Here is a 15,261-nt window from a genome sequence, read left to right on the forward strand (position 1 = left end):
TGAACCTTTTAGAGTATTATGTTCTGACTATAATAGACTTTATCCTATTATCACAAAATCTGACTATCTGCCTCTCTTAGAACGATAAATATTAAATTTTCTAGCACAGAATTAGATCCTACTTTTTCCTTGGAACAATATCATCTCGCGAATCCCTACCGTACGACATACGGGAGCGCCCTTTGGTCGATGGGGCTAAAGGTGTGGCCTTGGGATCCCCTGCGTAAAAGAAAAAGAAAAAAAAATAAATATACTTTTTAGGATCAGAAATGCTTTCTTCTACCTGTTACATACTTTCCGACGAATCTAATATACACTTTTACTCTACGAGCTGATCGGGGGTTTCAAGTACTTTTCTCACTTTTATTTTCTACACTTTAACCATACTGCTCTGATTTTTCTACTCTTATCTGACAGAATTTACCCAAATCCACGTCGGCCAATGAAAGTGTCAGGGTTTCACGGCTTGTAAGCTCGATTTATCCCGGTTTCGCATTCTCTAACATTTTGCAAGCTATCGAAATTGCTATAGAGTGTTTTTCAAACACTGGTGCGCGCGCAAGTAAATCTTTTCCAAATCTTATTATACCATTGCAGAGGGTATTCTGATTTTAGTCTAAACTAGTCGATCTAGCCATGCCCGTCTGACGGACAGTCCGTTTCTTCTATCTCTTTCAGGTAGTATATTAGTCGGAACCAGCCGGATCTGGCAACTATATCTTATAGCTCCCATATCTTTGGTGTTTTTTAACATATAACCTCCAACGCTTGGAAATAACAAAATCGGACGACTATATCATATAGCTGCCATAGGAGCGATCGGAAAATTGGTGGGAAAATAATATGAAACAAATTATAGCTTCGGCGTTTTTTGACATATTATCTTATACTATTGGGAATAGTGGGTATACAAACTTCGGCTTGCCGAAGCTAACTTCCTTTCTTGTTTTTAAACTAAATCATATTCACAAACGTGAAGTGGCATCCTTGAACAAAGAATATATTTAAAATTTGGAGGGGCCTCCGTGGCTGAAGTGATAAACAAATGTGGGGGCTAGTTTTATGCTTCCTCCCACCCCCCTTATTCTTTTGGGTAGCACATGGAAATGGTGACAGCTCGCTGCCCCGAGATGGTGATCCGGAAGCGGTGACCACCCGCGTGCCGTATGAAATGGACTCGTGTGCGTTCATGCTGAAGAACAAACTGGACTAGACTCGGGGGTAGGCGGCGGTCGTGCGTGTTCACTCGCCATGATAGGGGGGCAAAGACCCAGTGGTCTTCACTTAGCGCCTCCTCTGCGCCAGGCGATACCCGATGAACTTGCAGTCCCCGATCCGAGTCTTCGACCTCGGATGTGACTGTCCTTGGCTGTCTCCCGTGAAGCATGTCTAAGGCTGCCGGTGGGATTGTACTCGCTGGGGTCGGTGGGAGTAATCGGGCGGAGGTACGCAACCCTTGGGCCAGACAAAATGGCGAGACTGGGGACCACGGCTCCGAACCAGGTGTTTGCAGAGGACTGCACACCGTGTCTTGCATCTCATCTTCCATCGGGAGAGGTAAGGAATCAGGAGCCGCTAGGACCAGGTCGTCTTCGGCATCGTTTTGAGAGCGCTCAGACGGGGAGCGCAACAGGTAGTAAGTATCCATGTAGTTTTCCCAAGACGTGGTCTGTGCACTGAGACCATCGCCATCTAACGAGGAATCGTCGGCCGAGTCGGCCCTACCGGTATCTTGATCCATCTCAACAAAGCAAGGAAAGGGACTGCAAACCGGGTCGTACTGGACCGTATCATCAATCGAGGAGAGCGTTTCGTCGAGGATTACTTGGGAATCAGGAGCCGCTAGAACAAGGTCGGGAATGACATCGTCGTCTAGGTAGATGTCCCACGCAGCGTTCGCTGCCCTGACAGCGTCGGCTTGGGGTGGTCGATATCCGCCCATGCCAAAGCGATCATCGCCCCCAACCGAGGAATCGTCGGACGATGTCGAGTCGGACCTTTCGGTCGCTTGGACCTCCTCAACACAACTGCCCAAGAGTCCTGGTGCGTTGGAGTGCTGGTTTTGGGTGCGCAGCCAGGAGGTTAGCGACCAGTGAGTCGAGACGGATCCAGATGCGATGTCGTCTTCGACCGTCAGCCTTGGCAGTCGCGCTAAGGTCAGTGTGGTTTCCTTGTTGTACTCTTCGGCGCTGGGGTCTCCTATCGGTGACATCTGGCCCACGTGCACGAAAGGTTGTGTTGAATCCGAGTCGTAATCTCGCAAACTCATCACCGGGTTATTGGGACTTGTGGGCTCGTTTCTTGCTGTGGAGTTTCTTCCTCTGGGTTCCTCGTCTTCATTCCTACGCAATGATGTTCCACACGCCGTGGGGCTGTATCGTGGTGACTTGGTGATGTCCAGAACCGACGACATGACGGAGTTATGCATGATGCCACTGCTGTTGCTCAATGTATCCCCATCATGGTTGATGGGCTGAGAAAGGCCATTCTGATTCATCCTAGGAAAGTATATGAAGAGGAAAAGTTTTATATTATATATCGTTAAGAATATAGAGTTAAGTATAGTATCGAAAATAACGTAATTTTACCCGTTACTCGTAGAGTAAAAGGGTATACTAGATTCGTCGGAAAGTATGTAACAGGCAGAAGGAAGCGTTTCCGACCCCATAAAGTATATATATTCTTGATCAGGATCACTAGCCGAGTCGATCTAGCCATGTCCGTCTGTCCGTCTGTCCGTCTGTCCGGATGAACGCTGAGATCTTGGAAACTATGAGAGCTAGGCTATTGAGATTTGGCGAGCAGATTCCTGAGCTTCTTACGCAGCGCAAGTTTGTTTCAGTAGAGTGCCACGCCCACTCTAACGCCCACAAACCGCCCAAAACTGTGGCTTCTACAGTTTTGATGCTAGAGTAAAAATTTAAACTGAAATGAATTGTTCTCATCAATACCTATCGATTGACCCAAAAAAAAGTTTGCCACGCCCACTTTAACGCCCACAAACCGCCTACAAACTTCAAAAAATCGTAAATATGAACGCGGATATCTCGGAAACTATCAAAGATAGAGTATTGGGATTTCAGATTTAGATTCCGTAGCCTTGTACGCAGCGCAAGTTTGTTATGCGAATATGCCACGCCCACTCTAACGCCCACAAATGCTAGATTAAAAATTTTAACTGAAATGTATTGGTCTCGTCAATGCCTATCGATTGATCCAAAAAAAAATTTGCCACGCCTACCCTAACGCCCACAATGCTTAAATCTGTCTTCCGCCGGTAGGTGGCGCATTTAAATCTCGCTTTGCTGCTTGCATATCTCCATTTCCCTTTGGTCCCTTTAGCTGAGTAACGGGTATCTGATAGTCGAGGTACTCGACTATAGCGTTCTTCCTTGTTTTATGTATCAAAATTTTAAATAGTGAAAAATATCTCATTTAACCTATAAAAATCGTAATTATTCAATATTATGAAATAAAGAATTTCTGAATATCTGAAAATTTGTATATACTCCAATTGCTTTTTTTCACCGAATATCTTTGAATCATCATCGAATCATCTTTGGTAAACAAGGGCAGGCGGCTTTCAAAACGTTAATTGGTCTGATATATCGAAAACATAATTGATTTATTGCAAAAATTTCGCAACGTAAAAATATATCGACCTTTACGTAAAGCATTGCTGCCATACTTATTTTAACCTTCTCTCACAGATCTTTTAGTCTCCTCTTAAATAAAAATACAAGTTATCTTAGCTACTCTGAACAGCGGTTCTTATTCTACTTTCTGAACTTCTCTCGACCCTCTGAGGTATGTGGATTTGGCATCGTAGTCGTTGTCCTTGTCGAGTTTGCCGGGTCTTTCATGTCCTTGTCCGTGACATCCTCGGAATCTTCTGTTCAGATGTCACGTGGGTGGAGTTCCTTTAAGTCGCCGACTCCAGCGGTCCGTTTCTTACGCGACTCAGTATGCTGTACTTCGCTGAGCTTAGACTGATAGTGAAGCCGATCCAGCACCAATGCAACAAGCTGGGGCCGCCAGTCCCGCCGCTGCAGATTGTAATGGCGACTTTAAGAGGCACGTTAGTTGATCTCCCAGCCGGTGCGGAAGGCTTCTTGGGGCTGGTTCACTCGGTTCGTGGGGTTCACCTGCGGTGTCTACATGTGCGGTGCAACTGCATCAAAAAAAGCACCTGGTAGATGGGATTCTCTGCCATGCACCACATAAGCGCGGCTAAGTGCATTCATACTGCACTCGCTCGGTTGGATTATACTGTGGGAAGTATGGAGCCGTGTACTATAGCTAGATGGCCGGTCGTGGGGTGATCATGACAATCCTCAAACACCTGTTGTCGTTGCTCCTGCTGTAGGCGCCACTGCTGGACGAGCCACTTCTCGAGCTGCTTTTGCGTTCCACCAGGAAAAGAAGTACACCTGAGGGCTGGCATGACAGAGTACTGGCAACGGTGCAGCACTTGAACTGGTACTCTCGTAGCTTCCATGCCCAACGCTATAGTCGATGGCCTCGACTATTAGATACCCGTTTCTCAGTTTAAGGGAGTGCGAGAGGGATGGAGATATGCTTCAAGCAAAACTGTTTTTTTTCACTAACACACCTAGCCTATCTTCTTCTCCTATAGCGCCACTTGGCCTACATCGCCAACTAGCCTATAGCGCCCCTAGCGACTTAGTATTAGTGAAAACAGTTTATTTGCTGCATTTGGTGTGCAATCTCTATTGAATTGACTGGTTCGATTTCAATAATTTTTGGTATGTAGATAAGTATTGATAATAAGAACAAATGTGGGCGCAAGACGGGTTTTGGTGCTAAAGTCGTTTGTGGGCGTTAGAGTGGACGTGGCACACTTCTGAACAATCTTGTGCTACGCAGGAAGCCCAAGAACCTGCTTGCCAAGTCCCAAAACTCTAGCTCTTATATTTTCCGAGGTCTCCACGTTCATACGGACCGACGGACATTGCTAGATCGACTTGGCTAGTGATCCTGATCAAGAATATATATACGTTATGGGGTCGGAAACGCTTCCTTCTACTTTCCGACGAATCTAGTATACCCTTTTACTCTACGAGTAAAGTAAGTAAAAAGTAAAGGATAGAGGGTATCGAAGCAGGCGAGACACATTGTTAGTTCCAATGTAAAATGATATCGGTATTCTGGGTCAACAAACATCGTTCGTCTGATTATCAGGACCAAAGACTCCTACAGAGCTTACTTCTCCTGTAGGCAGAGAAAGCTCTGTAGTGTTTGACCCCTTCGGCTGTCTAGAGGAACCAAGACTCTTCGAGAGCATTCGGTACCTGGGTACTGTCGGCGGCGAAGTTTTCACCACCCAGCGCCAGTGGATGCTGACATAGCTGCCGTGACCGATCGGGTAAAAATGCGAGCCCCTGCTCGATGATCAAAGGTCCTAAGTACACTTGGCTTCTTGCAATTGCACTTGGACATCGCCTGGTTTAACAGTAGGTTGGATCCAAGACGTGTTCCTTTCAGGTCGAAACGATCTTGTTTAAGTTATCTAAACAGGAGAAAGCGTTCAGTTTCAGGACTTTTTCGATGATGCTGTTAAAAGTACAAAATGAAATTCAAAGGGCATATCCTTCCAATGGAAGAGTTATTGACTAGGCACGGTGAATGCCGTGCCATAGCGGCTACCTTCCGCCATGGGTATCTGCCAATATCAATCCTTAAGATCTACCGGGCATTTCACAGGCGTTCCAGAATATGGATTATGCGCGGAAATGGATACGCAACGGATAGTCGACGCACATTAGCATGTGCTGGCTTTTTCCGGACTAGCACAAATGAGGCGATAAGCGGACTCTAAGAGGGCTAGATCGTGTCGTCCCGCAGCAGTTCGTCCATTTCGTCGTTAGTTGTCCAATGCATAGCCGCGTTCTTCTTTTAATTGTTTATTATCCCGGAGGAGCTAATGCCTCCCGATCCTCTGAGCCAGGTTTCCGAGAGAGGAATATCGATCTTCTCGGTATTTATGTCCGGTCGCCGTAGCCAACCTACGTCCGAGCACTGGCTGCTTTCGAAATTCGTTTGATTCTTTCACAGTCTTTATCTGCTTTCCGTACGGGTGAAGCTCGCCCTGGGCGTCTCAGAGAAGCAGACGGGTTATCGAGGTAGGCTGTAAGCAATCGTTACCTGCCCGTGAATCCCGAGTGAACTCCTAGAGGGTACCGTTGACCGTGAAGCGAGGGCAATTGCTATCGAGGGGGTTCTCCGAGGGCTTGTCCTTGGCGCGGATGCTCTGGAGGCTTACTTGGCCGCAGAAAACGCTTCCTTCTGCCTGTTACATACTTTCCGACGAATCTAGTTTATACCCGTTACTCGTAGAGTACCCGTTTCTATAAAGCTTTCCTAAGACTCTTTACATTTGAACAGTAATACTATAGCCACAATAAAAATACATGGGGAACCTGTGTGCTTCAAGTCGAGCCCGCATCCCATCGGTGTTACAGAAATTGCAATCACAGAGGTTAAACAACTTCTGGTGGGCGGCATTGAAAGGCCATCTAAATCGCCCTACTTGAACAACCCAACTTGGGTCGTGGTGAAAGTGGAACCGAGCAAAATGGATTGAAAAGAAACGATTAGGTATTGATTTCAGAAAATTTCGATCGATTTCGACCATATTGTCAAATTTGAGTAAATCTTAATTTTTTGCAATACGTGACCTTACATCGGGCTTCCACCAGATAGTACTGGCAGAAAATGACAGGAAAAAATTTCGCCCACCAAAAACCCTTATCAATAATATATGTTATATATATTTCATATTTTTGGGATTGGCAATCGCGGGGCCTCTTACGCAATCTCTAAAATGGGAAACTGGAAAGTTAAGCAAGTATCAATCAAGAAATCTTATATTGAAATAGCTAAAGAGCAAAAATAATCATTTTGGAAGAAGTTCTACTCCGACTTTACGAAGCCGATCAGTGTTACAATGTACGCTTCTGGTCTCGGTCTGGGGCGGTGCTATCGTTAGGGGACACACTATAACAATGGTACCACTTCCGTAACGTAATAATGAAAAAAACTTCGCAATAGTCTGGTCTCAAAAAACACCTCCATTATTTTTCATACTAATTAATATTCGCTTTTACGGGTAAAAAATTCTAGTGCGAAACTAAAACGCTGGTAAGGAAATATCGATGATCATGGCGCAAAAGTATTTTAAAAGCCAGGAAAGGAAAGCCTTGTAACGGACCGTATCCTTCCAACATATAAGTTCCTTAGAAGCTACGTGCTCACTATGTAGAGCAATCGCTTATATATGTATACCATGACACAACAGACATCCCGGCCAACTGTTGAAGAAATAAAATCTCAGAATCCAATTATCCAACTGTTTGGCAATTGACCCTATCTAAAATACATTCTAAATAGATTCCGTTCCGAGGACATATCAATTTTTGTGATCGGACTACAATTGACGAAGCTATTCGTAGGTACAAAAACTTAAAGTTTCTTTTTATAACCTTGCAGAGGGTATAATGATTTCAGTCAGAAGTTTGCAACGCAGTGAAGGAGACGTTTCCGACCCCATAAAGAATATATATTCTTGATCAGTATCACTAGACGAGTAGATCTAGCCATGTCCGTCTGTCCGTCCGTTTATACGCAAACTAGTCTCTCAGTTTTAAAGCTATCGGGCTGAAACTTTGCCAAAAGTCTTATATCTTGCAGGTAGTATGTAAGTCGGAACCAGCCGGATCGGACAATTATCACTGTGGACGGCAGTACACGTAGTGGCGAAGCGCGCAAGAGAGCGTGCGAAGACAACTACTATATATAGCCGCAGAATTGAAAATCTGCCATTATGGTCCGATAGTAACGAGTAATACACCAATCGAAAGGTATCGCAAAAACGAAGAAGATTGCATACCAAGACTTTCGAAATATAGATTTGTTTGGGAGAAAAAGCGGTGATAGTGTAAAAGTAAAATTTTAGAAAATTGGAGATGCTGGATACGGTGGGGCTAAAAACCCTCGGCTGTTTAGATAGTTTTATTCTTACTGAGAATACGCGTCGAATGACCCCTCATTTGTTGAAATCAGATGTCTCGTTCAAAAGTAATTCAAAAAACAACATTTTATTCTTCTTCCCAAAATGAAAATGTGTGTCCCTTTGTTTGTGGGTTTGTATGCATCCCATCTTAGTTTTAGGGTTTTGGAAACCCTATGGGTGTATAAAGTATCTTGAAATAGAAAACGTTTGTTCTACGATTTTTGGAAAAACCCGCTAGTTTAGCGGAAAATCCAAAAAAAGACAGATTTAAAATGCTTATAGTATGTAAACAACTAATGCTACAGAAACGTGCTGTATATTTTTGAAAAGATAATTTAATTTGCTAAATACCCTTCATATAGTAAAGTTGTCTGAATGTAATAGGTTTGGAGTTATGACAAGAAGTTATTTTTTAAAACCACTGTTTGACTATTTCCTCAAAATTGAGTCAAACGATTTATTTTTAAATTTTAAATCATATAGCCCTTGAGATTCCTCAACTTTTGATATATAACACTTTTTGCCCTAAAAATTACTGTTTGGAAGATATTAAGGGATAAAAAGTGCAACTCGTTTTAGCTCAGTATACGAAATATTTCATACTTATTGGAATAAACAAAAAAAAACCAAATTGATGAAAAATATTCTTATTAGATTTTTTCAAACGGAAAATATGTTATGGTGTTAGGGTCCTTAACTTGCATGAAGCTAATCGAAGTAGGAAACTTGATCTATTTTTTATACCACTTTGGAAAAGCCCGCTAGTTCGGCGGGAAATGTAAGGAACGATTTCTCTTGGAATCTGAAACTATACAGCCATTGAGATTCCAAACTTGTGCTATCAAAATAGGTAATTGAAGCGATAAAACTTGTTGTGCCTAATTTAAGGTGGCGTTCAGCTAAGATTCTGTGTGTTCGAATCTGTGTTTGGTTTTTAAACAGCCAAGCCATATGGGAACGACTCCTAGTCATGGTATTGGGGTACTTAAACTCTTGAGCAAAAAAAACTTCTGATATCAAACAAAAACACCTCCTAACGAGGTAAGAAGTAGTGGCGAACGCGCCTTTAACAAACATTTATGATATCAACAATTGTAACGAAAAAGGATATTACATTCGATAAATTAAATAAACAATATTAAATTTATGTATTCGGCACGTTACAACAGAAAATTTACGTGTAGGTAAATACATATTTTCTGTTGCGGACCGAAATCATAAATTTAATATAGTTTATTTATTTTATCGAATGTAATATCATTTTTCGTCACAATTGTTGATATCAGAAATTTTTGTTAAAGGCGCGTTTGCCACTACTTCTTACCTCGTTAAGAGGTGTTTTTGTTTGATATCTTAGCTCCCATAGGAAAAAAATGTAAAAAAAATTATATCTTTGGTGTTTTTTAACATATAACCTCCTTAGCTTGGAAATAAAATTTTTTTAATTATTTTTGAATTTCAAATTAAATTTTATCAAAATCGGAGGACTATATCATATAGCTGCCATAGGAACGATCGTAGAATTCGTGGGAAAACAATATGGAACAAATTATAGCTTCGGTGTTTCTTGTCTGTCTTTCTGTCTGTCCGTCTGTCCGTTTGTCCGTTTGTCCGTTTGTCCATTTGTCCATTTGTCCATTTGTCCATTTGTCCATTTGTCCTTTTGTCCGTCTGTCCGTCTGTCCGTCTGTCTGTCTGTCTGTCTGTCTGTCCGTCTAGCCGTTTGTCCGTCTGTCCGTCTGTCCGTCCGTCCGTCCGTCCGTCTGTCCGTCTGTCCGTCTGTCTGTCTGTCTGTCTGTCTGTCTGTCTGTCTGTCTGTCTGTCTGTCTGTCTGTCTGTCTGTCTGTCTGTCTGTCTGTCTGTCTGTCTGTCTGTCTGTCTGTCTGTCTGTCCGTCTGTCTGTCTGTCTGTCCGTCTGTCCGTCTGTCCGTCTGTCCGTCTGTCCGTCTGTCCGTCCGTCCGTCCGTCCGTCCGTCCGTCCGCCAGTCCGTCCGTCCGTCTGTCCGTCTGTTTGTCCGCCCGTCTGTCTGTCTGTCTGTCTAGACGAGTCGATCTAGACATGTCCGTCTGTCCGTATGAACACTGAGATCTCGGAAACAATAAGACCAAGAGTGCTGGAACATGGAATGCAGATTCTTTGGCTTACTCCGCAGCAGGGTGCCACGCCCACTCTAACGCCCACAAATTACTATAACTCTAAAACTAGTCTAGCTCCCAATACCCATTTACACGTCAAAAATTATTGAAATCGTACTAGTCATTTTAAAGTTTTACCAAAATAATAATCAATATTTTGAAATTCAATCGAGATCGCAAACTACATGCAAGTAAGCTGTTTTCTCTAATACTCTACCAAGCCGCTAGGGGCACTATAGGCTACTTAGCGTTATAGAAGTAGAAGATACCTGGCGCTATAGGCTAGGTGTGTTTTAAAAAAAAGCATAGTTGCTTTCAGCATATCTTCCATCCTTCTCGCACTCCCTTAAGCGAAGTAACGGGTATCTAATCGTCGAGGCCATCGACTATTGTGTTTTCTCTTGTTTTAAGTTTGTCGTGTTCACAATTTGTAACCATTGTGGCTTTTTTGGTACTGCATTTATCAGCATGTTCGGCTAATAGGCCCCTATGGATATACGAGGCTTCAAGAAGCTTTCGTAGATTATAAATTTATGAAATTCATTTTTCAGCAGTTTTCTCTTTTTAGGATGTTTTTTCCATTTGGCTCATACTACATCGGATGATTCACCGATAATAGTATCTTGCAGTTTTTGTATTTTTCGCTTATAGTACTTTAATTTTTGGCCTAATATCCTACTATATATACCTGTTACTCGTAAAGTAAAAGGGTATATTATATTCGGGGAAAAGAAAATAACCGAAGAAAGCGTCTCCGAGCCCATAAAGTATATGTATTCTTGATCAGCATCACTAGCCGAGTCGATCTAGCCATGTCCGTCTGATCGTCTGTCTGTCTGTCCGTGTGATCGATGTGATTTTGGAAACTATAGAGAGTTGAGATATCAGATATAGATTCCTTATTTTCTTACACAGCGCAAGCTTGTTACGCGAACATGCTATGCCCACTCTAACGCTTACAAGCCGCTTAAAACTGTCCCCTACAGTTTTAGTGCTAGAAAAAAATTTAAACTAAAATGTATTGATCTCGTCAATACGTATCGGTTGACCTAAAAAATGTGTGTCACGCCCATTCTAACGCCGTCAAACGACCATTTCACTAAAACTCGATCAGCGCCCACATTTTGTATGTTTTGTAAAAATTTAAATTGTTGTTCTTATTATTAATTCCTATCTACATGCCAAAAATAAAAATCAATATTTTGCAAATTCATTCGAGATTGCTTACCACAAATCTGCTGTTTTAATAATATCATCAGGAAGAATCTGACCACCAATGTTAGGAGCAAGTCCCATTAGCAGACGACGAAGTATTCTCCCTTCTTCAGAATTGAGAAGTGGCGCCAGGAGGCAAACCGCTCTGGTCCGATGCTGGCTTAAGCGAGCGGTATTCGTTTTAGATATTAACAAGTATATATATATAAAATAATACAAAAAAAATAACACAGATATATATAAAATACGTAGATAATAAAATATAATCAAGAAAAAATAAAGCCTACACCAAATTTTCACACTTCAATATATTGAATTTTATTTTAATGTGTATATTAGTCGATAACAAATCGAGCCAGTAATAAACTTTAAGCTTGAAATAATCGACCGATAGTTACTAAGTTAAATTTCTTGGCTGAGTAGCGGTTATATGTTTGTCGAGGCACTCGACTAATGCGTTCTTGATTTTCGATTAGTGTTTAGATGTGATGTAACTTCGATTTTGTTAATGTGGGATATGTAAATACACTCCATATCTCTGCGTACAGTCCAAGCAAAATTTTGAATTTGACTTCAACGTCAATAAACTCTGATAATAACAAGAAAGGAAGTTAACTTCGGCAAGCCGAAGTTTGTATACCCTTGCAGTTAAAATTATTAAATTTAAAAATACAAAAAATGATATTCCCAATAGTATAAAATAATATGTCAGGGTTATATGTTAAAAAACACCGAAGCTATAATTTGTTTCATATTATTTTCTCACCAATTTTACGATCGCTCCTATGGCAGCTATATGATATAATCTTCCGATTATGATAAAATTTAATTCAAAACTAATTAAAAAATGTTATTTACAAGCTAAGGAGGTTATATGTTAAAAACGACAAAGATATAATTTTTGTACATTTTTTTTCCGATTATTCCTATGGGAGCTATAAGATATAGTTGTACAATCCGCCTGGTTCCGACTTATATACTACCTGCAAAAGATATAGGACTTTTGGGAAAGTTTCAGCCCGATAGCTTTAAAACTGAGAGACTAGTTTGCGTATAAACGGACGGACAGACGGACATGGCTAGATCTACTCGTCTAGTGATACTGATCAAGAATATATATACTTTATGGGGTCGGAAACGTCTCCTTCACTGCGTTGCAAGCTTCTGACTAAAATCATTATACCCTCTGCAAGGGTATAAAAATGTATAGGCTTAGCGTTTTTCTTAATATGCCCATTTAATTGAATCAACCCCAAAAACGTAAGTCGCCAAAGTCTGGGTACTGTTTTGATTGTTTTTTTTTCGCGTGGCTAAGGGAAATTTACCTTGTAATGCTGAGGAAACCACCAGTTCTTTGCCACTTAGTTCGAAGGACCACGAATAGTCGCCGGTTGCCAATCTATGATATCGCTATCACACGACGAAGGTTTTCAAGAAGTTGATAACCCAAATGGTGGAGCTGCTGGTACGTTGCTAGAAGCTGATGGCAAGTTGGTGGAAGCTAATGGTAGGGTGTTGAAAGGTGATAGTGGCTTGCTGGAAGTTGGTGGCAAGTTTTTTTTTCAATTAACTTAAATGAAAACTGTGAGCTTGTCGAGTTGACAGTTCGTAAAGAGACCTTTTCTTGGTTCCCTTGAAACGTTTTCTTTTCTTACTACATTTCGATATATATTAGATCTGATATCGGTGTTCGCCTTGGAACGGCGTAACTTTTGTTTGTGTATGATGTTTTAAGATGCAATTGGAATAAAATATAAGAAAATGTTCAGTTTATTCAGAGAGAGAGATGTGCTAGGATGGAAATTAGAAAATACTAAAGGATTATAATATACTTTTTACATTTTTACAGCTGCATTGTGTTGTTGCGTGGTTAGCGTGCGTTATCAAATAGCACCCTTGCGGGATAGCCTTCTGTTTAGATTAAGAAAAACTAACTTTAAAAGGTGTCTCATTAGCCACATTTAGATAAAGCTGGGATATTAGATCAAAAGTTTAGCAGGCACAGATGTGTAAAGGTTATCGATATTTATATTTTATCAACTGTAAAATGTTACATTTTACACATTTTTTATTTATATCTTCAGGTTGTGACGTCATAGACGATGTTATCGCTAGATACGGGCGAAAAATTAATACGGGGTCCGATCTTAACAATTTCGAGTGTCACGTAACACTCTTAAAAAAAACTTATTGTTTTGCTTATCAAAAATAAAACATTTTTGAAATTGTGGGCGCCACAGTTTTGGGCGGTTTGGGGGCGTAGCACCCTGCTGAAGTACTCTTACGATGCGCAAAAATCTTTAGAATCTTTATGCATAATCTGAAATAGCTTTTATAGTTTTCGTGATATTAGCGTTTGTACTGACGATTTTTTGAGGCTTGTGGGCGTATTGCGGGCAATAGTGTGGGCGTGGTCAATTAATTAGTTTTGGGTCAATTGGTAGGTATTGACGACAGCAATGCATTTCAGATAACATATTTATTATACCATTAAAACCTCAGGAGCTCCAGATTTAGGCGACTTGTGCGTTCGAGTGGGCGTTGAACTTTGATAAAACAAGCTCGCGCTGCAAAGGAACCTCTAGAATCTCCATCCCTAATCCCAAAAGTGCTGATTTCTAGTTTCCGAGATCACAGCGTTCATATGGATAGACGTACAAGACTAGATCAACTCGGATTGTGACCCTGATCAAGAACATATATACTTTATGGTGTTGGAAACGCTGTCTTCCGAATCTAGTTTATCTTTTACTCTACGAGTAACGGGTATAATTAAGCAATCGTTCTTTGTTTTAGGCTAAAACTTTGTATCTTTATTTTGACTGAGAACTTTTCGATGACAAATACCTTAAAAATAAATGACATTCGCAGATTCGGACTATGGAGACGCCCAATCTAGGACGAATTGATATATTTTCGAAATAAACTAACTGAGCAATCAAAACGAAGATCACAATATACTCTGTTGCTCAAGACCACGAGACAGGTTAATCTTGGCAGAAAAATATAATTATAATCTAAGTTCTAGAAATGGAATCACCCAAGAAGTTACACATGATATTGATATCAAAGAAACTAATCACGAGAGCTCATTAAGAAGTATACCAAAAAAATCTTTTAAAATAATGACACAAACCTAACTTAGTCCGTTAGAAAATTTGCACTTTTCGCGAAAATATTATCCTCGACGGACCGCGAAATCTTAAGAATTTACATGAAGAAATAAAGGCGCGGTCTGCCATGGTTCTCTTGTAATCGAATTTCAAAGTTACGAGTTTTGCTATAAAAATAAAGTAGCACAAGCTACTAAGTTGACTGCGACGCCGTCAGAGCCGAACGCAACCGCGTCAAAGCAGACGCGCTCGCAATTGGGTACCGCAAAGAGATCGCACAAAAATCGTAAAAAAGATAGAGAATTGGGATTTCAGATTTAGATTCCCTAGCCTTGTACGCAGCGCAAGTTTGTTATTTGAATATGCCACGCCCACTCTGACGCCCACAAGCCGCCCAAGCCTGTGGCGCCCACCATTTTCATGTTAGATAAAAAATATTAACTGAAATGTATTGGTCTCGTCAATACCTATCGATTGACCGAAATAAAGTTTGCCACGCCCACTCTAACGCCCATACCGCTTAAATCTGTCTACCGCGCAGATAACCATATATTGAGATCGGGGTAGGTGGCGCATTTCAATCTCGCTTTGCTGCTTGCATATCTCCATTTCTCTTTTGTTCCATTAAGCTGAGTAACGGGTATCTGATAGTCGATGTACTCGACAATAGCCTTCTTCCTGGTTTTTTTTAATAAACGCATGTCAGATGTGGTGGCGAAATACCGTAGTTTCGAACTAGAAACGCTCGCTGTTTACTCATTGCAA

The 15,261-nt window shown here is 41.3% G+C and overlaps 1 protein-coding gene across 1 annotated transcript; it reads right to left on the minus strand.

Annotated features, from left to right (window-relative positions):
• Window positions 1-1,031: 1,031 nt before the first annotated feature.
• LOC119557074 lies at window positions 1,032-12,940 on the minus strand. Its single transcript, XM_037869626.1, has 2 exons — window positions 12,709-12,940; window positions 1,032-2,498 (listed from the first exon to the last, which is right to left on the minus strand). The coding sequence occupies exon 2, from the start codon at window positions 2,495-2,497 to the stop codon at window positions 1,082-1,084; it is 1,416 nt and encodes a 471-aa protein (XP_037725554.1). The 5' UTR covers window position 2,498; window positions 12,709-12,940; the 3' UTR covers window positions 1,032-1,081.
• Between the last annotated feature and the right edge of the window lie 2,321 nt (window positions 12,941-15,261).

This window comes from Drosophila subpulchrella, chromosome X (genome assembly GCF_014743375.2).
Source record: "Drosophila subpulchrella strain 33 F10 #4 breed RU33 chromosome X, RU_Dsub_v1.1 Primary Assembly, whole genome shotgun sequence".
In the NCBI taxonomy this organism is placed as follows: domain Eukaryota; kingdom Metazoa; phylum Arthropoda; class Insecta; order Diptera; family Drosophilidae; genus Drosophila; species Drosophila subpulchrella.